We start from the raw sequence: 24296 nt of genomic DNA, 5'->3' as shown, positions 1-24296 counted from the left end.
CGGAAAGTGATGGATCGTTTCTCCGTTTCAGACAAGTTCATTCAATCGCTTCCAAGCTACCGAGGAAACTCTGCCCTATCGCCGCATGTCGTATTTGCCGCTCATCGACGTTGGACGAGAAGAAAATGCGCAGAAGCAGAAGGTGAGGAGGATTGTGGCCAGCACGGCTAAAAACCTCTTTGTCAGGTAAACATCTCATCAGCATTGAGTTCGCTCACCCATGATGACGTAAGGCCCGTCTGCGAACAATCCACTCGCATGTAGCGTGAGTTTCTTGGGGTAGATAGGCTGGCCGCCTGCACAGCCTCTCAGCCCTTTCCCTTATCCATCGCGTTCGTCCTACCTGTGTTGCGAGGTCCAGCCGAGTGAGACAGAGCGAGGTGATGAATGGCGTTCTGTTTGATCATGGCAGCTGCATGAACTGCTGCTTTCATCTTTTGCACCTTCTCCTGTCAAAACTCTCAGAACAAACCTTCATCGTATGCTGCTGCAAGCTGACCTCTGCATCGGCCAACTCGTTGCCCTTCACAGTCTTGGTCGCAAGCTTTGACTTGAGCTCTTTGATCGAGTTCAACTTGTCGTCTGCGCTCCCCATGTTCGCATGGATGCTCGAGATCTCGCTCTGCAGTTTCTGTGCTTTCGCCGATATCTCCCGAGCAACTTCAGCAGCGGAGGAAGGAGCAGATTTCGCATGAATTGCAGTCTGAAGCTTGTCGTTGGGATTTCCTGCCACACAACCAATGTGAAGTAGCATGATCGCGCCTGTAACAGTGGTTATTAACGATGTCATGTCATAACGACCATCTCACCGACAACGAAGGCGGTAGAGCATGTTGACATCACGTTGCAAGCACGGCGCATGCATGCAGTTCGTTCCGCTTGGGTTGTTCGGTTTCTTGTTTCGTCCACCATTTCATGTTCCTCATGAGACATCCTGAGCAATCAGAGTTACCGCCCGCCAACGAAATTTGGAACCAGCATCTCATAGCTGATGCGTTTGCCTACATCCTGTTGCATTATCGTATGCACGAATATGATACAACTATGAGCATTCAACCATATTCAGACCTCGTCTAATTCTTTCCTCTCTTCTTCTCTACTCCTTCAAACGACACTTTGTCAGTGCCTTCGGGTCCTCGCACGTTTCACCCAGCTATCTTCCTTGATATCTTTCACTTTTCTCGTCCTTGTCCTTGTTCTCGTCCTCCTCCTCTCGCCGCTCCCTCTGCTCCCGCTCTGCTCCATCTCTCGCATTCTCCTGTCCCCCGCCACAGCATCATCCCGCGACTCTCGGTCATTGGGGTAGGGGTGGGGGATGTTGAAAGGGGGATCCTGGGGTAGGTACTTTTGGTACCCCCTTATATCCTTCACATATCAGTATAAAATCATGGGTACTTCCACATAATCTATCATGATAGAGGGGGTAGGGGTACATATTCACTTTTCCATCCGAAATAGAGCGAGAATCCTGATGATATGTAACGTCTAATAACGTTTTCAGAGCACTGTTGTAACGTACAGTAACGAATACGTAACTTTTGTAACGGTGCGCCTTTCTACGAAGAGGCACCAGCCATGGCGAGGGGGACGGTACGCGCGCTGGTGCTGGTGGGGCTGGTGGGAGCAGGAACAAGCTTTCACACGCCCTACAAGCCAGAACAGTCGAGGCACTTCGATGTAACGAAGAGCTCGACCTTCAATCCCATCACAGAGAAGGTAAGACGCCAGTTGCAGGGTGTTTGACTGTGAGTGTGTGGGTTGGTGGAGGCAGACAGGGATGGTTGTGGAGACAAGTTGCTGGGTAGTATGTGGATGGAAAGATTGCATACAATGCGATCGAAACGGTTGTGAGACTTGCGTTAGAGTCTGTTGCATCTTTCGTAGGCGTCTAGCAGATTTGTGTGAGGTGCCATATCGGAACAGTCTGAGGAGTTTTATGGAAGCGGATGATGGCCTTGCCGTGCTGTACATGACTTCTGATGGCAGGTCTTTGACCTTCACTATGCTGATGGATCTCATCTGAGAGGATTCAACGGTGTTGACCAAGTCTGGGTAGGATAGCTGGTCAGTTACATAGCTGGTTTCTGACTCAACCCGCAGCTCGGAGACTATAAGTGCACTGCTCCTTTCGGTGTTATCACGGACTGCAACAGCCCCGACTTCAACGGTGTTGATGGAATCCTTGGCTTTGGTCTTCCAAAGTCGGGCGAGGAGGGCAGGGAGCTTCCTACCCCCATTCTCTTCGCCATGACGGACCAGGAGAACAAGATGTCCAACGCCAGGGACCTGACGAGGAAGTTTTCCTTCTTCTCCACTGACATTGATGGTACGTCAAGTCTTCTTCCATGACCTCCGCTGACGCTCTTCTACAGCTGAGGTTCAGCTGGGAGGGTATGATCCCTCCACTACCGTGGGGGAAATGTGGTACACTCCCTGTCTATCGGAGAACGACTTCATCGTTGGGGTGACTTCCCTGAGGTTCGGACAATCGTACGACACTTCTACTGAGCTGCTCAAGTTCTCCGATCCGATGGACGAGCCTTACCTTCCATCCATCATGGACAGTGGAACTTCTTGCTTGGTGATGCCGGGCGACACCCTGGGCGGGAAGCTGAGGAACGTTCCTTTCAATGACTTCACGAATCTCTGGGAGGAGGGCAAGTCTTTCTGGCTCGGAATCGGAGGAAGAGAGTGGCAGGTTCCCTTCTCCTCATGGTTCTTGGCACGTACCAACCAGACTTGCGTGCAACCGAGTCCCGCCGGCATGCAAGGACTTCTCATCGGAGACGTGTTCTTCAGATCCTTCATGGTTGAGTTCGACATGACGCAAAGGGAGAGGCCGATCATCGGCATTGCTCCTCTCAACTTGAAGTACAACCCTGTGAGGAACCCTCAGCTCGGTGCCTTCGAACTTCACCATGCTCCCATCACCAAGCTCCAGCTTCTGCGTGGAGAGGAGACGATGTTCCCGGCGGAGCACACGGAGAGACTCACTCAGGTCGATCAGATCCCGATCTTCAACAAGAAGGGAACTCAGTACTTCATGGATGTGGGCGTCGGAACCCCCAAACAGCCCTTCACCGTCATCTTCGACACCGGATCGGCTGTCTTTGGCGTCTTCGTGGTGAAGCATGACCTCCCCATGTCGATCAGAGCTCAGCTGCCCGACGATATGATCTCCACGAGCCTCTACATGCTCGAGCAGAAATCTTCGTCGACCGCGACTCTTCCGCTTGCTGGCGTGACCAACACGAAGTTTGCTGCTGGCGTTGTCATCTTCAACCTTTGCATGGTCGCCCTTGTGTTGATCTACAGAAGAAAACGACGATCAGTGCAGTATGATACGATTTCGCATGACGACTGTTGAGATTTATCGAGGACCCCCTTAAGATTTTGAAATCGTTGCATCAAGATATTGTTTTTGATATTCTGTTGCATTATTATTGCAGATGTTGATTTCACTTGGCAAGATTAAACATAACTGAATCTCAACTCTCCAGTCGTGATACTGCAAGTGCTTTCTTCTTCTACACACCTCCTTGCTAATTCTACACTCACCTCTCTCCCTCCTTCGAGCTCATCATTCATCGTCTTGCTTCACTCCGAACTTCCACGCAAGGGTCACCTGCGCTGCTTCAGCTTCTCCTCTCCCACTTCGATATTTCCTGACCCGCAACCCTCGGAAGCTTCGATGTGGAGCACTTCCCAGATGTGCCTGCCAGCCAGTCAGCTCGAGCAGTACAAGCCATGCACGAGCGAGCGAACCTGCCGCCCGTCATGCAGCACGAGCCTGAAAAGGAGCGTCAGCACATTCCATGCTATGTGTGACTGTACCGTCGCGGTCTAGGAAGGACAGCAAGAGCGACGTCAAGCTCTTCGGGAGCGTCACGGATGTCAACGGCATCACCGGGGAAGTAGAAGGTGTGGCCCATCCAGTGGGACCGCCACTCCTCGTTGGAGTAGTAGATTGCCGCGTAGTTCTCAGCTCCCGTCTCGTCCACATGGATGTTTCCTCCCTGACCGAACGTGTGCCCATTGGCATAGACCCGCTGGATCAAGAGCGGCCTCCCAGTAGCATGCGAGCATAGATCCAGCACGATGGCGCTGAGGTGCCGAATGGCCTCCTCCTCCTCCAACGAGCTCTGGTTGCACTTCCAGAAGAGCGAGTCTGCTTCGCTCAGCTCCCCTGCCCCGCTGGACGTGTGCCCCCACGTCCAGACTGACGGAGACTTGAAGACCTGGCATACCGCGCGGTGGAGGGCGGGAGAGCAGATGTTGTCGAACACTGCGATCAGAGGGCTCTGCTGAAGCACCCGCTTCCTCAACCCTCCCCCCATGTCCTCCTGTCTACCAAAGCCATCGAAGTTCATCCTCGGGCTCCTCCCTCCCTTCTCCTCATCTGGACTCGCCGGCTCACGTCTGGTGCCTGCTGGCGGAGGCAGCACGGGGTCGCCCCAGACGCTCTTGCAGAGCTCGGTGAGGACTTTCCTCTACACGATCAACTCAGACGCGGAGCAGGAGATAGCATAAGTGCGTGACAAAGGGGAGGCACTGGAAGGCAAGGGAAGTGACTCCGGCAGGTGGGAAGTACTTGCCTGAGAGTAGGTGAGGGAGGTCTTGAACTTGCCTGTGCCTGATGCCTCCTCCACAGAGACCCCGACGATGTGTAGAGGAGGCGAGCAGCCGGCTACAGCGAGCATGAACGATCGACCTTCCTGCATAGAGTGAGGACAAGGCAGTCACCCAGCTTCCATACCTTGGCCATCAAGATGTTGAAGAGTTTATCTCCATCTCCAGCAGCATGTCCAGCTGCTTCTGAGTTGATGTAGCGACCAAGTTCGCCAGTCTTGAGGTCCAGCAGCTTGACATCGAAAGTCACGAGCAAGAAGGTCTGGGAGCAGAGGGGTCGGAAGCGAGGAAGGGAGTCGGATCGGGGGGGGAAGGAGCGGAAAGAAGACAGTAGGGCTCACTAGGTTTGGTTTTGATTTCTGTAGCAGGAGCACATCGTCATAAGACTCCATGTTCCAGCACAACATCTCCTCCCCCGCGTCAGATACATCCGACACAATGTCAGAATCTTCATGGGCTATCTTCCTCCCCTGGTGTGACCCCGCGGTCCTGCAGGAGAAGCACAGGGCAGTCACAGCAAGGAGATCTCCTCCTGATGGAAGAAGACCTGATCCATGCCAGGAGCTTCACCCGAAGTCCCAGCGGGATGCCGAGAGACCGCAGGTCCTCTTCGGACATGAGGGCAAGGGCGTCCAAGTCGACAAAAGCATCCTTCAGGTCCTGCACCAGCCAGAGTTCACAAGAGCGGAAAGGAGAGAGGCGAGGGAGGTGACAGTGTATGCCACCTGGTAGACAGGCTCGGCTCCTATCTCCTTCAGCACCTCCCTCAAGTCTTCATCATGAGGTGCTACTTCTTCAACGTTCGCTCCATTGCGCATCACCCCAGTTGAGTGACAAGGCCGGTCTGACGAGCTGTCTCCTTCCCTGCATGTTGTCCTCATGGTGTTTGCTATCGATCTATCCGCATTGCTCGTGCTGAGAACGCTCCTCCTTGCTCCCCCCCTTGCTCTCGTTTCCTCCCCTGTCCCTCGAAAGAATTTCCTCACGACGTTCTCTCCGAGTAACTTAAAGTTTTTTAGGTCCAATCGTTTTTTTACTTTTACAAGATTTATCAACCCGCCGGTGCCACGACGGTCCGATCCGCCGTGACTCTACGGTCCCGGACTGGGACCGGGCCCGGGGACTCCCGGACTGACTCGCCGCTGACGGTTGCGGCGAAGGTCCGGGCCACAGGCTGGCCGCTGACTTCGCGGCAGGCCGGCCCGGAGGTCCGCCGGCCGGGACTCCGGGAGCAGGGCCCGACAGTGCGGCCTGCCAGTCACAGCCCGGTGGCCTGTGTAAGGTCAGTCCGACCCCGGCGGCCATCGGCGGCCAGGCGGGCCGGGCCCCCAAACTGCGGCCTGCCACTGCAGGCTCCGCGGCCCGGCGGCCACCGGGCTGCCTCATGCAAGGTATGAGTTGGCGCGCACAAAGGCCATAGTGTATGCAGCATTCGCCGGCACATCGTTCCATGCTGTCGTCCTTCGAATCCAATCCTTGATCTGCACCAACTATGATCAGTTCGATGCTGGGAGTAGTGCCGCATATTGAATCTACTTCTGTTGGTTGCCAGGCCAAAATTTCTTGAGCTTTGGACCTGCCAGGGACAAGCAGTGTGACTTGTACAGGTCATGGCGTAAGATTCTTCCGCATTACGAGGCTACAGGCCCGAAATCCACTGAAGGAAAGAAAGAGCGCTTGTTTTCGTCGAAGGAAAGTTCATCTCCTACACAACATGGGTCACTCTCTGAACTAGCAAGTCAAAGACATCTGAATCACCACCGCAAGCCTCTGCTATCATTTCGATAAACCTGTCAGATACTGTCATTGAGAAAGAGCCAAAAATGAGAAACATACTCTTTCATTGTTGGCTGCTCTCGCCCGGCGATGTTGAGAGAAAGTCCATAAACTCTGATGACGTACATGATGTTGAAGCGACTCGTGCAACACTTCAACTCACCTAGGTCCCGCCTCGATTGTCTTGATGATTGCAGAGACAACATCATGCGAGTAAACTGCAAACATTGAGATGCAAGGTATACGATTGCAGTGAACTGACCGATGCTGATGCGTTGACACAAGACACTGTTCTCATTCCCGGACATTTCTCTTCCAACGGGTATCTGCAGGTTGAATCAATCTAGATATCAAAGCAACAAGAAAGTGTACTGGTCTATGAGTCTTGATCAGCGCTTGCAGCTTTAAGAATGATCCCAAGTTGTCGTATGGACCCATCTCGATTCGAAGTTAACTTGTTGGCCAATCAACAAGTCCGTACGATCTCTTACCACGTCACACAATCTGAGTGCAGTGAATCGGAAACCCATCTTGTCATGGAGCACTTTTAAGCTTTCCTCGCACTCTAGTTTCCTGCTGCCGTATTCGTACTGATAGGGAGATCTGAGTCGAAGCTCCTCCTAAAACCAGCGATATCAAAAGGGAACCCTCGTGCACTTTCAAACCTTGTGCTCTTCACTAGGAGGTCTTTGTGCAGATTCCTCCTTGACTCCTCCTTCCTGATGGACATCTCAGCCTCTTTTTTCACCGGTATGACTTTCGCTACCTCGGACTGCGATGTTCGTAGACACGCCATGTAAACAGAGTCGGTCGAGATGAGGATGTAATGAGTTGGGGCGTTTCCCAGTCCCTGCAATTGAACCATTTTTCAAAACAACGGCAACTTACAATGCAATTTACTTGCCAGTGCAACATCCATGACTGATGCCTTGTGGAACGCGGCAAAATCTATCACAACATCCCACGGGCCGCTTTCTGATATGTGATTCCTGAACGCCTCGCGGTCTCGAGTTCTGTCACAGATAATATGGCGTACAGCTGGAACAAAGAGCTCACAAACCACTGCAGCAGTTCGGAAAAGTGTGAAAGGAATTACCTTCGCCGTGAGGATTTTTCGATTTCCCCCTGCTCAGTATCGTTACCTCATGACCGGCCGCTACCAGTTCCTCCACTGTCTGGCGACCCATGAATTGAGTTCCTCCGATGACAAGAATACGTAGCGACTCTGAAACCTTCTCTGGAATCTCTTGCTTTCCTTCTTCCATGAGTGAGTCTTGCGGGCTCCACTGATCTTTGAGGTTGCCCCGTGTGGCGTTGAACCCAATCAAGATCGCTACCAGTTCAGAGTTTCCAGTCTCGAAAGCGAAGTCCAGGAGAGTTTTCCCTCCAACCTCTAGGTTTATCTCACTTCTAATTGACTCGTCGTGACATAGAAAGCTTGATTCCTCCCGCCAACGCCGATTGCGTACCTTGTTTGACGGGTCAGCAATCTTGCAAAAGGAAAAATCACCTAGCCCACGTTGTCCATTTCGAGCGCTATTGAGATCAGGTTGGATATCTGCACAAGCATAGGCTGAGCCCTTTCTAAACCTTCCAAGTAGATGCATACACCTTATTGAAAGACTTCTTCTTGGCCAAGTCCAAAGCATTCTCATTCTCATCGTTCCTGATCGATGGATCTGCCTGGCTTTCTAGAAGTGTCTTCACAACGTCTTCGTAGCCATTCATGCATGCTCCCATCAGAGCTGTTCTATTGTGGAAGCTTGGATAGTTAGGATTTGCCTGCCAATACTTCAAAACCTATACCTGCCCCCGCCTCTTCCCCTCAGCGCGCCTCTTCAATCACTAGCAGACCCGCAGACAACACAGTATCCAACCTTATGCCGCAGAAGAAGTCTAACAACATTCACGTGCCCTCCAAGAGACGCGCCCCGTATCGCAGAATGAGCAACCCGCTGGGGATCTGGACTCGCTTTTTTTCTCAACAAGGAGTCCACCATTTCCAAACGCCCCTCCTATGAATTTCGGCAACAAACTTTCAACTTAGCGCGCCACCGTGCTACCATCACCGCCCTCCTCACCTTGGCGGCCATGATCAATGGCGACCATCCGCTTTCGTCTGTCCAGTTGGGGTCGGCCGAGGACCCGAGCATGGCGTCAACTTTCGCTTCATCCCCTGCCGCCGCAGCCTCTAGCAAGGCCTCCATGGCTTGAAGGATCCTGCAAGTAGGCAACAATCAAGTTGTCTAAATTATTGCTTCATCAAGACCACAACTGAGCTTGCCTCAGTTAAGTTCCCCGGCCCGGCCTGCCGCCCGGGAGTCCGATCCGGGCGCCGGGCCGGGCGGCCGCAGCGATCATCGGATCGGACCGTACGGTACGGCGGCGGCGTACTTCGGCCGGGCCCGCGTGACGGCCCGGCGTGACGGTCACCGGCACTCAGTGACTCGTGCGGGCAGTGCTCTGCGCCGCGCGGCCTGAGCCTGCCCACGGCGGCGCGCATCCGACGGCCGGCCGCCGCCGGGCCGCGGCCGCCCGGGTACTACGGTACCGCAGGCTGCCGCCGGGCGGCAAGTCACTCAGACATCCGAGACAAAGTGACAGGCTCGTCACGGGCCCGCCGGACTCCCGCCGGAGCCTTCGGACTCCCCCGGGGGCCCGGCCCGGACTGAGCCGTCCGGGACTGACTCACCGCCGCGCGGCCGGGGCCGCCCGGCGGGCCGCCCGGCGCGGCGGCGGCCCCGGGTCACCCCGGTCGCGGCGGCGCCGTGCTCAGCCGCTCCTGACCGTCACAGAGTCGGCACAAGTGAGGTGACTGAGGCTGACCGTGAGCGACGGGCCCCCGGGCCCCCAGCCGGGCCGGGGGAGGCTCCGACTCCGACTGAGCGGCTCACCGTGGCCCCCGGGCACGGGCCCGGGGCGCCGCGCCGTTGGACGGTCGGCGTTCGTTGAAGGCTGTCTAGCAGTACTGATGTTTAACTTAACTTTGAGTAAACTTAAGCTAAGGAACAGAAGAGCTCAACGGGGAAGACCGTCGGGTCTATGTCTGATCTCCTTTGACTCTTCTACCCCTACCCCCCACATTCGACCACCCACCCCACGCCGCCGAAACTTTCATGTCGTCCGAGTGTCACCCTTTAGTACCCGGCACTAACTATGATCAACTGAGTCATATTCTAGTTGTGTTCAAGCCTAGTACAGCCACCCCAGTACATCCCCCTACCACCCCTATCAACCCCACCCCACCCCCAGCAGATATCTGAGATATAAACAAGAAGCTCACGGGGTCCAAACCGCAACCTTTCGACAAATGTGGTACAAAAGGACCCCCGTCCACCCTGGGCTACAACTTGTCCTCGGCCTCTTCGGACCTCCAATCCCTGCAAATGATGACATGCAACGGATGTAACTGTACAAGGAGTCAGCATTGAAGGGGACGCAACACCCCTTTCACCCCTTGATTGAGACATTTCATGCTCTAATGAAGGGGGTGGGGTGGGGTACGATTTCCAATGATATTAAAGGTTATACGAACGTCATCACCATTTCCCCTACGTTTCATCCTTTGTTCCGTGTTCGTTTTTGCCCTCCCCCTTCCCCCCCCCCCCCCCCTTCTCACATCGCACCTCCCTCCGCTCTGTGAAATAGTCGTCAATGTCATACCCTCCCTCGTTCGCACAGAATTTGCTCAGCAATGAGAATGTTGCATTCATTGCGGGCCTTAGCTTAGGATTTTTCGTTTGCTCCTATATTCCAAGTCCAGCGCTTTTCAAATCGGAATCATCTGAGCTTCACAAAAAGAGGAAGTCAGAATCGGCATTTGATGAGCCTCCCGAAACAATTCAAAACAACGACACATCCTCTGCAAGGGACTTGAACATGAGCTTGGTCGAAGATTGTATGAATGATAAGTGTGGCGAGACATGCGAAAGTTGTCACTTCATCAAGTGCTTCGATTTGGATCCCAGCAGAGGATCTATGGATACGGGATTAATGGTTGTGGAGATGCCTTCATTCAGGGTTCTCCATATCAACTACGAGCTCCAGAAATTCCTTCAACTTCCTTTCGACGTGAATATGTGGCAGTATGTACCTGATGCATGCTGCTTGCGGCAAGCATTATTGATGCAGCACCATGACAGACAAGAATCTTTGAATTGTGTGGAAAACGCCCGGGAAACGATGATCATGTCGTATCATGGAACCAGCTTGAGGGTAAAAGTTATTGCTAAGAAACTAGAGATTGGCAAAGAGATAGGTAGCGATAAGCAGGTGTATTCTCTTCTATTTAACGGATTATAGTTTTGAAGCCGAATGAATTACTTCGTCGATTCGTCCCTACTTTTAAAACAACTTATGGTCCGCTAGCCTAGTAGTAGTAGTAGGACAGCAACAGAGTTCATGGTGATGGATCGCTAGTATGCCAGCCGTGCCGCAGTCTGATAGCGCCGAGTTAACAAAAACTCTCCTGTAAACCAAGACGACTTACGTGTTTTCAAGGCGGCCATGTAGCGGCGGCGTGTGGGACGAAGAGGGGAACTTCGAATGGCATTCGAGGTTCCTAGCCGCCGGCTTGCTAAGGTCCTCTCTGTCTCATGTCCGGGATGCTTCGGTTTCACGGATGATTCTAGCATACAGTCTATCCGAGTCTCATGTGCTCCTCAATTCTGGTTTTGTGTGCATTAAACTCGGTCTTGAGCAAAAACTGTCTTGTTGCAACTCAGTGAGGTCGATGTGACTCTGATATCTGCCCGGAGGCTGCGTGGCTTTGGCATAGCCGGCCAGGGCCGCGGCTGACCGTACACTGACTCGGACGGTGACTCAGTGAGTCCTCAGTCCGGGAGTCCGACGCGGCCGCGGCGCGGCGCGGCCCGCGGCCATCCGACGGCGATGATCAGTGCCGTGCGGTCACCGGGCAGCCGCTTTCCGAACTGGAAGACCGTCGGAGTCGGACGGCCCGTCACAGTTCAAAGTCACACAAGTTCCGAGAAGCCCGGCCCGGCCCGGCCGCAGTGACTGGGGCGGCTCGGAAGTTCCGAGCTGCCAGGCTTCCGCTCGGACGTGACTCAGTGACTCCGAGGCTCAGCCGTGAGGCTCCGACTGGCCAGTCTGAGTCAGGCCGCCCGGCCGCCGGAGTCCGACGGTCGCCGGGACCGTCAGCGGCGCCCTCATAGACGGTGAGTCAGTCGAAGTTTCAAAGTTTCGGAAGTTCATACATTCCCCACAAGAAAGTTTCCCAACTTTGGAAAAGTTTCGACGAAGGCGTAGAGAAACGCCATTGAACCCCACATTTCGACAGTTCATTCCAGTCGTGCACGGGGGTAGGGTGAAAAATACTAGAACCTATCTCCTATCTCCTAGAGCCTTCATAACACCTAAAGTATACGCTGTAGTATTACCCACCATCACAACTTTCCCCATGTATACCCTACCATGTCATTTGGGCAAAATTTCATAGTGCTTTGGGGGTGTTGAGACACTTTTGTATCACCCCCACCCGTAACATTCAGTACCCACCCTCCTCCCCCGCCACGCGGCAGATTCCTCCGCTCCAGACGCCATGGTGAGAGATGCGTGTTCGTTAAACATAACATCTCCCGTGTCGTGTTCGTTCACAATTTATGGATCTGCAAGTTTGATTTATTACATTGAATGATTCGTGTTCTGTTTTTTTCTCTGGGTTGCTGGTTGCATTTATGTATTGCCATGAAGAGTTGGGCCCACTGCTTGTAAGTCAGTTTCTCTTCGATTCGTTCTTCTTGAAACTTGCTTCTTGATGATCTTTTCTCTGGAATTTCCTTGATGTATTCAACTGTCCCCATGAATTCCTCGATCCTATCGTTCTTAATTGGTGTGTTGGCTCCTTGGGTCCCAAGTTTCACACTCACGTACACATGTCTCTCTTGAAAATCAATCAACACCTGTAAGAAATTCCTCCTTGCTGTGTTTTCCCGGAAAGGCTCCTCATTCAATGTCTCTTCGCCTCCATGCTTCCCTTGATACTTCCATGCAGGACGATGATTGGGATGCCCTCGGTGGACCAGTTGAAAACACCCAGCCCCCACCGGCAGAAAATGCAGATCCGTTTGGAGCTGATGATGCGTTCGGTGGAGAAGATTTAGTTGGCACCAACGATGGTTTTGGGGACGAGTCACAGCCAGCTGCTGCTCCTTCCGAGGATGTTTTTGGAGGAGGTGATGCTCCGGAAGGAGATAATGGCCTTCTTGGAGACGATTTTGGTGAAGAGGCCCAACCCAGCAATGCTGTTCCAGTCGCCATGGACGATGATGGTCTTCTTGGGGCCCCTACCAGTGGCAGCAACATGGACATGTTCGATTCTTCTCCAGCTCCTCAGTCCTCTGGGTTCTCGAATCCTGCACCTGTGCATGAAGACAACTCAATCCTCGAGTATGACTGTGATCTCATTTTGATTAGGATTTGATGATTGAAAACTTAGGGCTTGGGAGGCAGAGAATCGAGTGAAGCTTCAGAAGAGGAGGGAAGAAGCCCTTGCAAAGAAGTCAGCTCAGATGGAGCATGCCAAGAAACAGATCGATGAGCACGAAAACAAGCGCAAGGTGGACTTATATGATCGCGCGATATTCTTGGTTCTTACCCCCATGGCAGTCAATGATGGATTCCAACCAGAAGAAGAATCAAAGTGATGAGCTCGAATTTGTGAAGAACCGTGATGCTGCTTTGAAGGCTGGTCTTGCTGGTATGTAGCCTGTTTTACCCTTGATTTCTTTCTGTGCCGTCAGCGTGTCGGATTGCTAATTTTGCTATTTTTGAAAAGGCAAGGACTCATGGGACAAGGTTTGTACCTATTTGGACTTGAGCTCGGATCCAAAGAGGAACAACTTGGTACGTTTGCATCCTGATTACATTCATTCACTTCATCTAATTTGGCTTACTCAGATCTCTCGCATGAAGTCCGTGTTGATCGCTGTGAAGACCAACCCTCCTGCAACTGCAAAGAACTTTGGTGCTTAGACATGTTCATTGCGCTGGTTGCATGTCGGCAAGTCTTACAGATCGTGTGGATATTGCCGGGGCACGGAAGGCGCAGAAAATCATTGGCGTAATAGTGCTTCGTTTCTAATTAGATTTGCCGTTCCATTTCAGAAGTTCGAGTCCTTGCCGATCGCGCCGGGTCGTATTTTAACACGATGGCTCTCATTCATCGCTCTTTTGCTAAGAATATGAAAGCTCAACTTCACAATGATCATCCCCAGGCTGTACCTGACACTGCCGGCCGTGCGTTCGAGAGTACAGCACTCCGATAAGTCCCCCGCATGATGATGGTCACCCGGTCGCCAGGCCAGACTGCCCGGATGATGAGGCCCGACCGTAATCGGACTGTACTACCCGGCAGTTCCAAGCCTGCTTGCAGGCGTCATAGCCGCTAAGTTTAGGCCCTCATTCAGCCCTGTCTCTAAAAGCGGGAGCTTGGGGGGCGTGATGGCGATCAAGGCGTCGGGGGTAAGTGCGGCCTCGCTGCTCCTCCTTACCAGCCTCCTCCTCCTCCTCCTCATCGTTGTCAAATCACCTGCTTCCAGCGTTGCGCTCCGAGAGAACGAAGGAGCTCAGCTCAAGGCAAGCTCGCAGGGCTGGGGAGGTGAGGATGGTGACAAGGAAGGATACCACAAAGGTTGGCCAGAATACGATCGAGTTGACGACCCCCCCGCAGGGTGGGTCAACGTAGGAACTAGGTCCATGCACGTCTCGCGATCAGGGAATGGAGAGCTGGAAAAGATCGATGTTCCGGGGGATGCGGTGATCAGACCAGTCTCCGACGGGTACGAGGTTTCATTGCCGGATGAGCAGGAGCGGGATCTGTATGACGAGGACCGACACATCAAGAAATCTCGCAAGTGGTTGAAGCGAAGTCAGTTTAGTGACAGGGAGTGGGATGAAAACAGGCTCTTGAGAAAGTTCTGGAATTCCGAAGTGCACCCAGATTCACGTTGGCACGGATGGTCCCACGTCGGAAACTGGATTGACCATGTTTCTGACGGAGACGCCTCAATGCACGTGCGACTTCAACGCCAAGAGGAGGGACCAGGATACCCATCCAACACAGACACCACGAGGAATGTTTGGTATTACCACGATGGCTCCTACTCGTACGACAACCCTTCCAAAACACCAGCGCACGAGGCAGAGGACTTCGATGAGGAGACGGGGGATGGGGCACACGATTGTGATCTGAAGTGCATGATATCTCATATCGCAGAGACCATTGCCTCGGCTATCATAAGCAACAATTCTTCCAAGAGTGCTGTGTTGGATCATCCCCTGCCCAAGTGGTTGTCCCGCGGGGAGAAGTCAAGGACCAGCGTCAGTGTGATCACCTCCAAGGATGGATCTGTCGAGAGGATTATCGTTCCGTATGATAGCATCCTTTCTCGAGGATCTCGAGGGTGGAAGATTTCGTTTCCAAATCGCAAGAACCGTCAAGAAGGGCCCGGCTCTACGTCTGAGGAGTCAGTCAGTTTGCCTGTTAGCCAGAGATGGGTACACCCTGCGCACTCGATAGTCGATGTCTACTCGCCGTATTCCGATCCGTAAGTTCGCTTCTCACCCCACATCTTTCACTTCAGCCCCGTTGACTATCATCTTCCCTGATTCTTGCTTTGCATTCTCTCTGTGTTGTTGTATTGAAAGTTTGAACAGATACTATTGTGTGGACGGGAGCAGCAATCCTGAATGTGGAACAGACAAATGGGTTCGGGAGAGGACGCATGATTACTCGTTGGGATGGGAAGGACCTTCGAAAGAGGAGAGAGCCAGAGACTGGGAAGCACACAAGAGTTTTGTGGCAGAGCATGAGGGCCCGGAACATTCTAACACTGAACCTTCTAAGGTTGGGACCCAAGAGGACCAAGAAGAGCAGATTGCAAAGACGCTTGTTCACCTACTTGCTGGTTTGAAACATCGCAAGACACAGGGCTTGTTGGGCTCCTCACCATCTCGGACAAGAGCTCTCCTTCTCCATACTCCGAGGGATGAAGGTCAAAAGCATTGGGCTTGGAAACGCGATGAGCGGATGTGGAAGAAGCTCTCCAAGACTTGGGATCTGAAGCAGAGAAACCGCAGAGTCGAACATCGCCTTGCACAGCTGTGGCAAAGGTCTCAGGCCGAGAAGAAGGCTCAGGGCTCAGGACATGGAAGGTTCCAACAGTTGGCTCTGTCTGCTGACCTGAGCTCCTTCAATTCTGGGAAAGCTTCTGAGGGGACGTTGGAGCATCGGATTGACTCTCGTGCGCTCCAACAACTCAGAGAGCAGCAGGAGAGAAGGAAGGAAGCTCGGGCCACCAGCAAACAAGCGAGTACACCAGGGGAGGAGGGGGGCTTCAAGGAGAGAAGGCCAACGGTCAAGGACCAGGTTCGATCTTGGTTATCTTCTTATGGCGATTCGGGAGCGTCGCTCCTTCTGAACCGAAAGGAGCGACTGGAACAGGATGGAACCTCGCCCCAACTCTGATGGGTAAATCCAGATACAAGGATGTTGATGCTGATTACCCTTCGAAACTTATCCTTTGTAAATACATCTTGAAACTCCATGTGAGACGAAACAAACAATTTAGACTCCTAGGAACTACCGCTCACATTGGTAACCTAGACCAGAAACGATCATCTTGTCAAGCATCTTGTCAGGGCCCAGCGGCAAGCGGCTGGTTATTAGCGATCTGGCAACAAAAAATTGACACACCATGCATGCGCCCACGTGAAAAAAATCTTAGAGACACATAGAAGATGTTTCAGTCAGGAGAGAGAAACATGTTTCAGCTTTTCTAGTGCTCTTGTGTCAGCCATTTTCATGTAAAATCCGACATCTATCCTTACTACCCCCGGAGGTCTCCTCCTAGCCCTCAACTGTCTCTTGTCAACTCATTTCTTCGCCCATTCTTGTCTCATCCTCCGATTCTTTCCCCATCTCCATCGCTCCCTCTATCCCTCACCCGTTTCTCATTTGATGGTAAGATTGTCTTTATTGCTCTTGTTCATTCTTTTTATCTCTCATGCACAGTTATGATTCCGTTACCGACAAACGATTTCTTTTCATCCGGGGTTCTACCTCTCAAGACACATCTCTTTTGTTGAGCAAAACTTTTCAAATTATTCGTTTGTTATAGAAATTTAGCAGGTATATTTAGGACCACGTATTCAAGCATTGTCTTGATATTTGAGGATTCGGTAACATTAATTCCCGCGGATTGAAGACAAGGTTTCCCGCGTTGATTTCCTCGCGGGTTGTTGTCTTGGCAGCTGTCACTTGCTCTTCCTCCCTCCTCCTCCTCCTCCACCTCCTCCTCCCTCCTTTCCGTGCCTCTCCATCCCCAATTTCCACCCTCCTCCTTCACTCCCATCAGCTCTAGTGTCGTTTTCGTACTGGATGATGCCACGTTTCTAGCATGAAACCAACTTTTCCCACGGAATCCAGTTTTGGTTTGGTTTGGTTTGCGTTGAGATGTGCTCGGTGTGCAGATCTTTGGTGTGAACCAAAGTGAACGTGTAGTTTGGTGGTTTGTTACACGCTCAGCCATTAGAGACATTCGTAAACCGCGAATTGTAGCTTCGTGAGCCAACGGGGTTAGCATCGCATGCCTTGCTTGCTGCTTGTTCTCTTCTGGTTTTCATTCATCATTCTTGCAACTTGGACTTCAATGGTCTCTCTTCTCAAAGGGCATCCCTTCAAACACTTCCCTACCTCTACCGAATGATATCGATTCCACCGTCTTGACATATGATCGTATTAGTTGTCGTTGACGATGTTTTCTGCTGTCTGTCCCTTGTTGCTTTATGAGAGTCGTGTGTTTGAGTTGCACTATAGATGAAAATCTTCATATGCATTCCAAGATTTCTGATTCACCTTGCAAATGCAGGTAGTGCCGCTCTCCAATGGTGTTCCAACCAACATTGTGGCCGGCCTGAAACAAGCGCAAATCGGATTGCATGGAATTCAATCTGACTGTGAAGGCTTCACGGCGAGTTTAACTTGTGTACATCAGTTGATATCTGGCTGTGTAACGGATTGAACAATGGACGATCATTTCTTCAACATGAGGAAAGACAACTTCGACGAAGAGAACGCAGGGTCGATGGTGAAAGGGAGCGATGCGCTTTCCAGGTCTGCAGACGATGATCTTCAGCATACTCAGAAGAAGAGGAAAGTGGAGCAAGGCCCTGAGATGAATTCCCTTGAGGTCTACAAGAAGTTTGCAAGCGAAGAAGCCATCCTGTGTCCATTCGAAGTCAGTCTTTTGTTGTGTACTTCATGTTGCGCTGATCTCCTTTCCAGGCGTTGGATGGACCGCATGCCTTCACTGTCCTTTCACTAGGTGCTGTGCTACCGGATATTCCAGGGTATCACAACTACGACCACATATACCCCATTGGCTACAAGGGTCTTCGTTGCTTCCCTAGTATGGAGAACCCTCGGCAGCTCGGGCATTTCTCGTTTGAGATTCGCTATGGCGGCTTTTTACCCCAGGGAGGACCCTCTTTTGTTGTCCGGCAGTGTGGCGTGAAGGAAGAGATGCAAGGCTCGTCGCCCGATGAGGTGTGGCAGAAGGTGGTGGAGAGATTGAGGTCTGGAGGGTACCCCTGGAGGAGGGGTGTGAACGGTCATGCTTTGTTTGGTCTCACTTCAGGAACAATTGTGAAGGAGATAGAAAAACTCCCAGGCGCAAGTTCCTGCATGCAGTACAAAAGCAGCACTCCAGTCCAGTTGCCAACCTTGCTTTGGTCACATCAGCTGCCAGTCGTTACGAACCGTCAAAGCGAGTCCTTCGCCGAAGTGACAACCGAAAGGAATAAAGTTTCGAGCCGTGAGATGATGAAGCAGGAAATGATCAAGCAAAAATTGATCCAAGAACGGAAAAAAGTAGAAGCCAAGGAATGGTTGAGGATGGAACGAGTTAAACAAAAAGCTGAATATGAAATGCAGAAGGAAGAAATCAAGATGGAGTTGGAGCGTCACAGGCAGGATGAGAAAAAGAAACGAATTTGGCAGAAGACAATTGAGAAATATCAACACAGACTTGTGATGATAGATGATCTGGAACTTATTCATATCCAGAAGAAGTTGGGATTCTCACCGAATGGGGATAATGCAAACTTGCATGCAGACTTTCTCAAGGCCGATCCACTCCAAGTGAAACTCAATTCTGATGTGATATGTGACTCTCTTGAGGTATGGGAATTCACAAATTTCTTTTCACAACACTTCAAGAACGAAAAGATCTCCTTCGAAGAATTTTGTCAACTCCTTTGCAATCCTAGCTGCGAAATCTTTCGTGGAATCCACATATTCCTTATTGAAGCTCTTTTCACAGACCTGGGGTCATCCAAGAAGGCCTTTTTGGGTAGACCCCTGAATGCCTTAACCTGGCCCGAGCTTTTCCGTCAATACATAGCCATGGTCTGCAAAGAGCATCAACTTGACTGCCTTGATTCCTTGAACGAACGAATGGGATTGCTTGAGTTCTGTAGATATTTGTCGGAGACTTATTATGAAGATCTCCCAATGAAGGCAAGATTGGATATGTTGATTTTGAATGTCAATCTTGCTCTTGAAACATCATCTATCCGAGGATTGTTGGATAGAAAGGCTGAGTCGTATTCGATGCTTCTGATGGACAAGAAACAGGAATTCAATCATTCGGTACGCGAGAAGCATCGAGGTGAAAGCAAATCAGAAAGAGTGGATATGCAAGATGGAAATCGAAGTCCAAGCATTGCTGCACAGCCCATGCAGGTTGATAACAAATCTCCAAATACGGACAAGTTGCAGCAATCAAATAACATTTCAGCAGCTGCAGTGTTGCTTGGCTCGACACCCGAAAATGCCACAGAGAATGTAGTCAAATCGAACATTCAATTCCAACCTATTGCTCAGATGGATGGAGCAAATGACGATGCTGACGACGACGACAACGACGACGACGACGACGACGACAACGACGACGACGATGACGATAAGAACATGCGCGACGATGAAAACGATGATGACGATGATGACGATGATGTTGACGATGACCATGACGACAATGCGGACGAGGAGGATGAAGGAAATCGAAATGGGAGCATGAATGAAAGGCTTTCTCAGGAAGGATGGGGACAGGAGGATGAGGATGAGGATGAGGATGAGGATGAAGGGGGGAAAGACGTTGATGACGTAGACGTTTCTGACTTTGCTCTCAACGATTCACACGAATCCGATGCTAGGAAACTGGCTCAAAAGGGCAGAGGTGGAAGGCAAGTGGCAAGTGAATCTCGGTCTAGATCGAAAGTTGGAGCCTCACAGAGGGCAAGCGCGGACTCCTCTGCATCGACAGGTCGCGGTCGAGGCCGAGGAGGCAGGGGAGGCAGGGGAGGCAGGGGAGGCAGGGGACGTCGTGGCGGACGTGGCGGTCAGGGTGGGAGAAGCACAGGTACAAGAGGACGAGCAGCAGGGAGAGGGAGAACACCATCAAGATCGGAGAAACGAGGTTCATCGCACGCTGACACAGAAATGATTCAAGACGAAGATGTTTTGTCAAGCATCAAATATTGGAGAAGGTGTGAACAATGCCTTTCTTGGAGATTTTTGGAGCAGGGGTTCTCCAAGTCAGAGGAAAACCGTCCCTGGTCATGCTCTGCAGCAGATTTGACTTGCGATGAAACCAATGAAGCAGAGACCTTCACAACTAATCTTCATACAATCGTCGGAGATAAGGTCAAATCAAACTTCAAGCTGGTGCTAGAAGGTGTTGAATTCTTTGTGCATGAGTTTTACTGGTCTGTTCAATCTCTCGGAGGTTCGGTTCGAATCAAGAGATGGAAGATCGTTGCAAATGACATGATGCTCCGCAAGCTAGGAAGGAAATGCATCACGTTTCCGGGGAGGGGTATAGCGTACATGCCGCGTCAGTGGGAGAAGTGGCAACTCTCGGAGTACGAGAAGATCTACGGCAACATTCCGCCTCCCCAGGAATATTTATACAGTGCCAAGGGTGATTGTCGTCGGTCCCGGGGGGGGGCAATGATGGGGGTGAGGAAAGCGTTAGGGAGAAAGCCTGTGTTCGATGTGGAAGAGAAGGAAATGAGGGACTCCGACAATGATAAGGGAGTCGAGGAAGATGAGTCAATCCCAATCCCTCATAACTTCGACGACTTCAAAGAAGAGGCGCAAACTTTCTTGCAGCGATGGACTGAGATAGTGGGGCCAGACATGTCGGAAGAGAGGAAGTTCAAAATCGAATCCATTGAGTTTTCTGTCTACGAATTGTATTGGTCTATGCAGTCCTTTGGAGGGTCCAAGAAGTTTGACAAGTGGAAGTTAGTAGCAAATGATATGATGATTCGCAAGATGGGAAAACCTTGCTTCCCGCTCCAAGGACGTGGCTATGGGTATATGCCAAAGCAGTGGGAGAAGTGGAAATTGGAGAGGTATGAAGAAGAATATGGTTCAACCAACATCCCAGCAGTGTATGACAAACCAACAAAGATCTCTCTTGCGATGGCCAAGAATCCAAGGACGATCAGCTCTGAGTGGTTCCTTGGGGGTGCGAGGAAAAATGCCTTTGGTGATGGAGGAACAGACGATCCCTCGAGGGCGAGTCCAAACGATGTACATAGAGCAGCCATCGATGACAACCTGAAGTTTCTCATCAGCATCCATGAAAGTGAGTCGTTCAAGAAAGGTATCAGGAAGGAAGATCTCAACAAAAAGAGATCCCTGGATCAGAAGTACAAGTCTACTTTGTATGATAGAAGGCCTAAGTCTGAATGTTTGGGGTGCGACAGGTTTTATCGCCGGTACTGGGTGTTTGGAGGTGATTTTTCAAGGATCTGGATTCAATCCCCTCCAGCTTCTTCATGCGAGCGGGAAGAATTTAAAGATCTGTTCGGCGACGTCCAATCAGAGCACGCATGGTGTACAATATCCAAACCTCACCAGTTGGAACATTTGATTCAGTCCCTGGAATCGTATGGCGTACGCGAGCATGAACTGATCGAGAACTTGGAGCTTTATCGCCACGATTTCTTGAGTCACATGTCCAAGAAAGAGAGTGAAGTCAAGGCCGAGGCGACTGGAGACCAAAAAATGGAAGTTGAGACCAGTAATGTGACGGAAAAGCAACCACCTAAGAGAGCTCCTCGGCCATTGAAGGTTGGAATAGAAAGCATCGTCTCGAACGCCTCAAAGTTCCTTGAGAAAGAGCAACCTGAGGGTGGACATCGTGCTTGTGAGTTTGTACAAGAAGCTTACAGCTCCATCCGCTCAGAAGAGGTTGTGTTCCTTGTGACCTTATCTCGCATAGAAAGTAACTTGCGTTTTCTTGGGCAGATTGATGCGGCAAGAGCGTACTTTGGCATCGACTTGCCGGCGGACGACAGTGAAAGTGACTTCCCACGGCACCTGCCGGCATCCTTGTGTAAACTCAAAGGAGATCTTTTGCTGATCGAGATGGCCTTGAACGAGGTATTCTTTCTTCAAGCCTTCACCATGGCTGACGTGTTGTCATTGCAGCTTGCTGTAGATTCAGAGTTCTTGAAGATGAGGAAGGAATGGCTGCAGATGGTCAAGATGGCTCGTTGCCCTCATGACCTCGTCGAAGTTCTCAGGCTCCTGATCACTTCGATCAAGGGCAACTGGCTGCGCCCCTGGTTCTCCGGCCTCCCGCAACCCTGGAAGGCCGAGGAGAAGAAGGACTTTGACAACGGGGAGTCACAGGACAACGAGAACGAGAACGAGAGTATGAACGTGAGCGAGCTCGGGGCGGGCAGGCAGGATGACTTCGGGCCAGAGCTGCTCTGCAGTTACACGTCCGTTGGATCCATTGCTATCATCCTGTATGCTCTGGATGAAGCCATCCTCTACGGCGGCACAGCCTCCTCCGACATGTCGTCCATGGAAATCTCTGATACGGAGGAGGAGGAGGAGGAGGAGGAGGAGGAGGAGGAGAAGCAAACGTTTGTCGACAGCACAATGCAGCAAGAAGGAAGCGACGACGAGCGGGAGTCGCCCATAGAGAGCTACTCCTCCAAGCAGCGACGTCGCGTCTTTCAGCCGGACAGTTCGTCGGACTCGTCCGACAGCAGCTGAGCATACAAGTCTTGTAGCGACGATGTCAATTCTAATATTCTTATTAGAACCTTGTCTTGACGTGTGCGAGTGCTGGTAGACAGATCCAAACTCATGCGGGCAAGCGGAAAGATGAGCACCCAAGGGCTGCAAGGTCTTCATTCTTGCTCTTCGTCTCCTACTTTGAAGTCGATGGCGACATCCCATCGGCTGCTGGGGGCGTTCCCTCCAAGGTACTTAACAAACCTCATCACCCCGTTGTCCTGCACGTGCGGTGAGCGAGACAGGAGTGACATGATCAACATGCCGACCTGCAATACGACGCTCATGGTGTTGCTGCGAGCCAGAACCTGTGGAGCGATTTGACAAGGAGCGAGAGAACAGAGAGGGAGCAGGAGCAGGAGCAGGAGCAGGAGCAGGAGCAGGAGCAGGAGCAGGAGCAGGAGCAGGAGCAGGAGCAGGAGCAGGAGCAGGAGCAGGAGGAGCAGGAGCAGGAGCAGGAGCAGGAGCAGGAGAGAGGGAAGGGACAGGTGGGACGTTGAGATGTTGAAGAAAGTAGGACCTGAAGTAAAGGCCCGTCATCATCATCCATCTTGAAGACGTCGGAGGCCTCGGCTGTCGTCTCCTCCTCAGCTTCCACGTAGCACTCGAACCCCCCGACATCCCCGCTGCTCCACAAGTCCATCTTGTCCTGCTTCGACATCTTCTCCTTTCTGATCGATTTCTCTCCGTCGTACTGCAAGGTGGTCAGTGACGGGAGAGCAGGGGAGGAGGAGCGCAAACCTGGTCATCTACTGTGCACCACACAAGATTTAGTCTTCCTTGCTTGCAGATCGACCCGTAATGAGCGACAGTGTAGTCGAGGCCCGGACGGAACCTGGAACGGAATGCCCATCACTACAACGACTCTGTCCCTTCCTTGTCGCAATCCTCCTCAGAGTCCGCATCCATATTGTCCTCCCTCCCTCCCTCCCTCTCTGTACCTCCTGCACTCTCCCTTGGACGATAGCAGCTTCAGAGAAGTGAAACTGAGGAAGAAAAGTCAGGCCCTTGCGATCCCCGTGGTCCCACCAACCTCTTAAGGAACCGCAGGAAAGGAGCAGAGACAAACTTCTGCTTCAGCCACTGCAGGATCGCACCTACTGAGCTCCCCTTCTTGGGCTGCGCTGGTTGGCCGTCGTACTTGAGGTACCGACGCATGTGAGGAGGCCCGATGGGTTCCCATCCCTCCCCATATCCCGCCTCGTACTTGGGGATGGTGCCTTGTCCCAGCTGCGCGTCTCAGGGGGTCAGAGTGCGTCGAGCTGCCGCTGAAGTTTTCACCTTGTGCCGTCTGTCTTCTTCGCAGCAGAGCTCGCGAACGCAGTCGATGACGTCATCCGACAGAAAGTCGTACAGCAGGATGTGAGATTCTTCCTGAAATTTCTCCAACATCTGCGCAAACGCAGTGTCCTCGTCACAACCTCAGCAGCACCGTTGTCGGAGCGCTGCACCTTGCCGATGGCGTCAGGCTTCAAGTAGGCGCTGTTGATGAAAGAGCTCAGCTCCTCCTTGTCCTCCTCAGTCAGCACCGCGTTCGCATCGCCTACGGAGGAGATTCAGAGGATGATCACGCCTTGCCGTCAGCTCACACCTGCGACATCGTCGTAGTCATGGAAGGGATCCTCGTTATCGACCTTGGAGATGAGCTGATTTACAGTGGCCATGGAGTGCGTGCTCGTGTCTTTGGGCCCATGGAACCATCCCTGTATCGACATCCTCGGCTTTTCCGTATATACCTCCTGCACAGAATGGAACGACAATCCTGGTTGCACCT

At 51.9% G+C, this 24296-nt stretch overlaps 8 protein-coding genes across 8 annotated transcripts in view; 4 read left to right on the top strand and 4 right to left on the bottom strand.

Annotated features, from left to right (window-relative positions):
* Positions 1-22: 22 nt before the first annotated feature.
* Positions 23-936, bottom strand: GUITHDRAFT_163498 (hypothetical protein; the record flags this gene model as incomplete). Its single annotated transcript, XM_005831535.1, has 5 exons — positions 23-167; positions 219-296; positions 344-449; positions 500-762; positions 810-936. The coding sequence occupies 5 exons, from the start codon at positions 931-933 to the stop codon at positions 76-78; spliced, it is 663 nt and encodes a 220-aa protein (XP_005831592.1). The 3' UTR covers positions 23-75.
* A 2059-nt stretch (positions 937-2995) lies between these two features.
* GUITHDRAFT_152917 (hypothetical protein) lies at positions 2996-3488 on the top strand (the record flags this gene model as incomplete). The annotated part of the gene is made up of 1 exon (XM_005831534.1): positions 2996-3488. A coding segment is annotated over one exon (294 nt), but the record flags the coding sequence as incomplete, so codon positions are not given.
* A 92-nt stretch (positions 3489-3580) lies between these two features.
* On the bottom strand, positions 3581-5510 carry GUITHDRAFT_109386 (hypothetical protein; the record flags this gene model as incomplete). Its single annotated transcript, XM_005831533.1, has 9 exons — positions 3581-3625; positions 3671-3715; positions 3766-3790; positions 3835-4490; positions 4656-4715; positions 4757-4861; positions 4971-5118; positions 5177-5289; positions 5355-5510. 9 exons carry the CDS (start codon positions 5508-5510, stop codon positions 3581-3583), a joined length of 1353 nt encoding a protein of 450 aa, XP_005831590.1.
* A 501-nt stretch (positions 5511-6011) lies between these two features.
* On the bottom strand, positions 6012-8612 carry GUITHDRAFT_109385 (hypothetical protein; the record flags this gene model as incomplete). The annotated part of the gene is made up of 13 exons (XM_005831532.1): positions 6012-6110; positions 6166-6205; positions 6265-6334; positions 6388-6419; positions 6466-6519; positions 6569-6623; positions 6932-7025; positions 7071-7124; positions 7172-7255; positions 7548-7874; positions 7925-7963; positions 8017-8187; positions 8487-8612. The coding sequence occupies 13 exons, from the start codon at positions 8610-8612 to the stop codon at positions 6012-6014; spliced, it is 1245 nt and encodes a 414-aa protein (XP_005831589.1).
* Positions 8613-11949: 3337 nt separating this feature from the next.
* Positions 11950-13528, top strand: CLC (clathrin light chain). Its single transcript, XM_005831531.1, has 6 exons — positions 11950-11968; positions 12419-12813; positions 12863-12983; positions 13033-13123; positions 13202-13269; positions 13324-13528. The coding sequence occupies exons 1-6, from the start codon at positions 11966-11968 to the stop codon at positions 13396-13398; spliced, it is 753 nt and encodes a 250-aa protein (XP_005831588.1). The 5' UTR covers positions 11950-11965; the 3' UTR covers positions 13399-13528.
* A 338-nt stretch (positions 13529-13866) lies between these two features.
* Positions 13867-16035, top strand: GUITHDRAFT_163496 (hypothetical protein; the record flags this gene model as incomplete). Its single annotated transcript, XM_005831530.1, has 2 exons — positions 13867-14972; positions 15082-16035. The coding sequence occupies 2 exons, from the start codon at positions 13867-13869 to the stop codon at positions 15890-15892; spliced, it is 1917 nt and encodes a 638-aa protein (XP_005831587.1). The 3' UTR covers positions 15893-16035.
* A 1415-nt stretch (positions 16036-17450) lies between these two features.
* Positions 17451-22501, top strand: GUITHDRAFT_139549 (hypothetical protein; the record flags this gene model as incomplete). Its single annotated transcript, XM_005831529.1, has 7 exons — positions 17451-17513; positions 17562-17663; positions 17711-19075; positions 19169-19270; positions 19520-19672; positions 19749-19844; positions 20009-22501. The coding sequence occupies 7 exons, from the start codon at positions 17451-17453 to the stop codon at positions 22499-22501; spliced, it is 4374 nt and encodes a 1457-aa protein (XP_005831586.1).
* A 229-nt stretch (positions 22502-22730) lies between these two features.
* GUITHDRAFT_139548 (hypothetical protein) overlaps positions 22731-24296 on the bottom strand; it is a gene marked incomplete at both ends in the record, with an annotated part of 2475 nt that continues 909 nt past the window's right edge. The window contains 10 exons of the mRNA XM_005831669.1: positions 22731-22743; positions 22775-22830; positions 23043-23216; positions 23264-23357; positions 23464-23508; positions 23556-23752; positions 23804-23914; positions 23974-24065; positions 24114-24261; positions 24295-24296. The exon at positions 24295-24296 is cut by the window's right edge and continues 757 nt beyond it. Of these exons, the coding sequence (XP_005831726.1) occupies positions 22731-22743; positions 22775-22830; positions 23043-23216; positions 23264-23357; positions 23464-23508; positions 23556-23752; positions 23804-23914; positions 23974-24065; positions 24114-24261; positions 24295-24296 (932 nt within the window). The remainder of the gene's footprint in view (positions 22744-22774; positions 22831-23042; positions 23217-23263; positions 23358-23463; positions 23509-23555; positions 23753-23803; positions 23915-23973; positions 24066-24113; positions 24262-24294) is intronic.

This window comes from Guillardia theta (assembly GCF_000315625.1).
Source record: "Guillardia theta CCMP2712 unplaced genomic scaffold GUITHscaffold_39, whole genome shotgun sequence".
NCBI lineage: Eukaryota > Cryptophyceae > Pyrenomonadales > Geminigeraceae > Guillardia > Guillardia theta.
The sequence above is the reverse complement of the archived record's forward strand: the minus strand, read 5'-3'. Positions and strand labels throughout refer to the sequence as shown.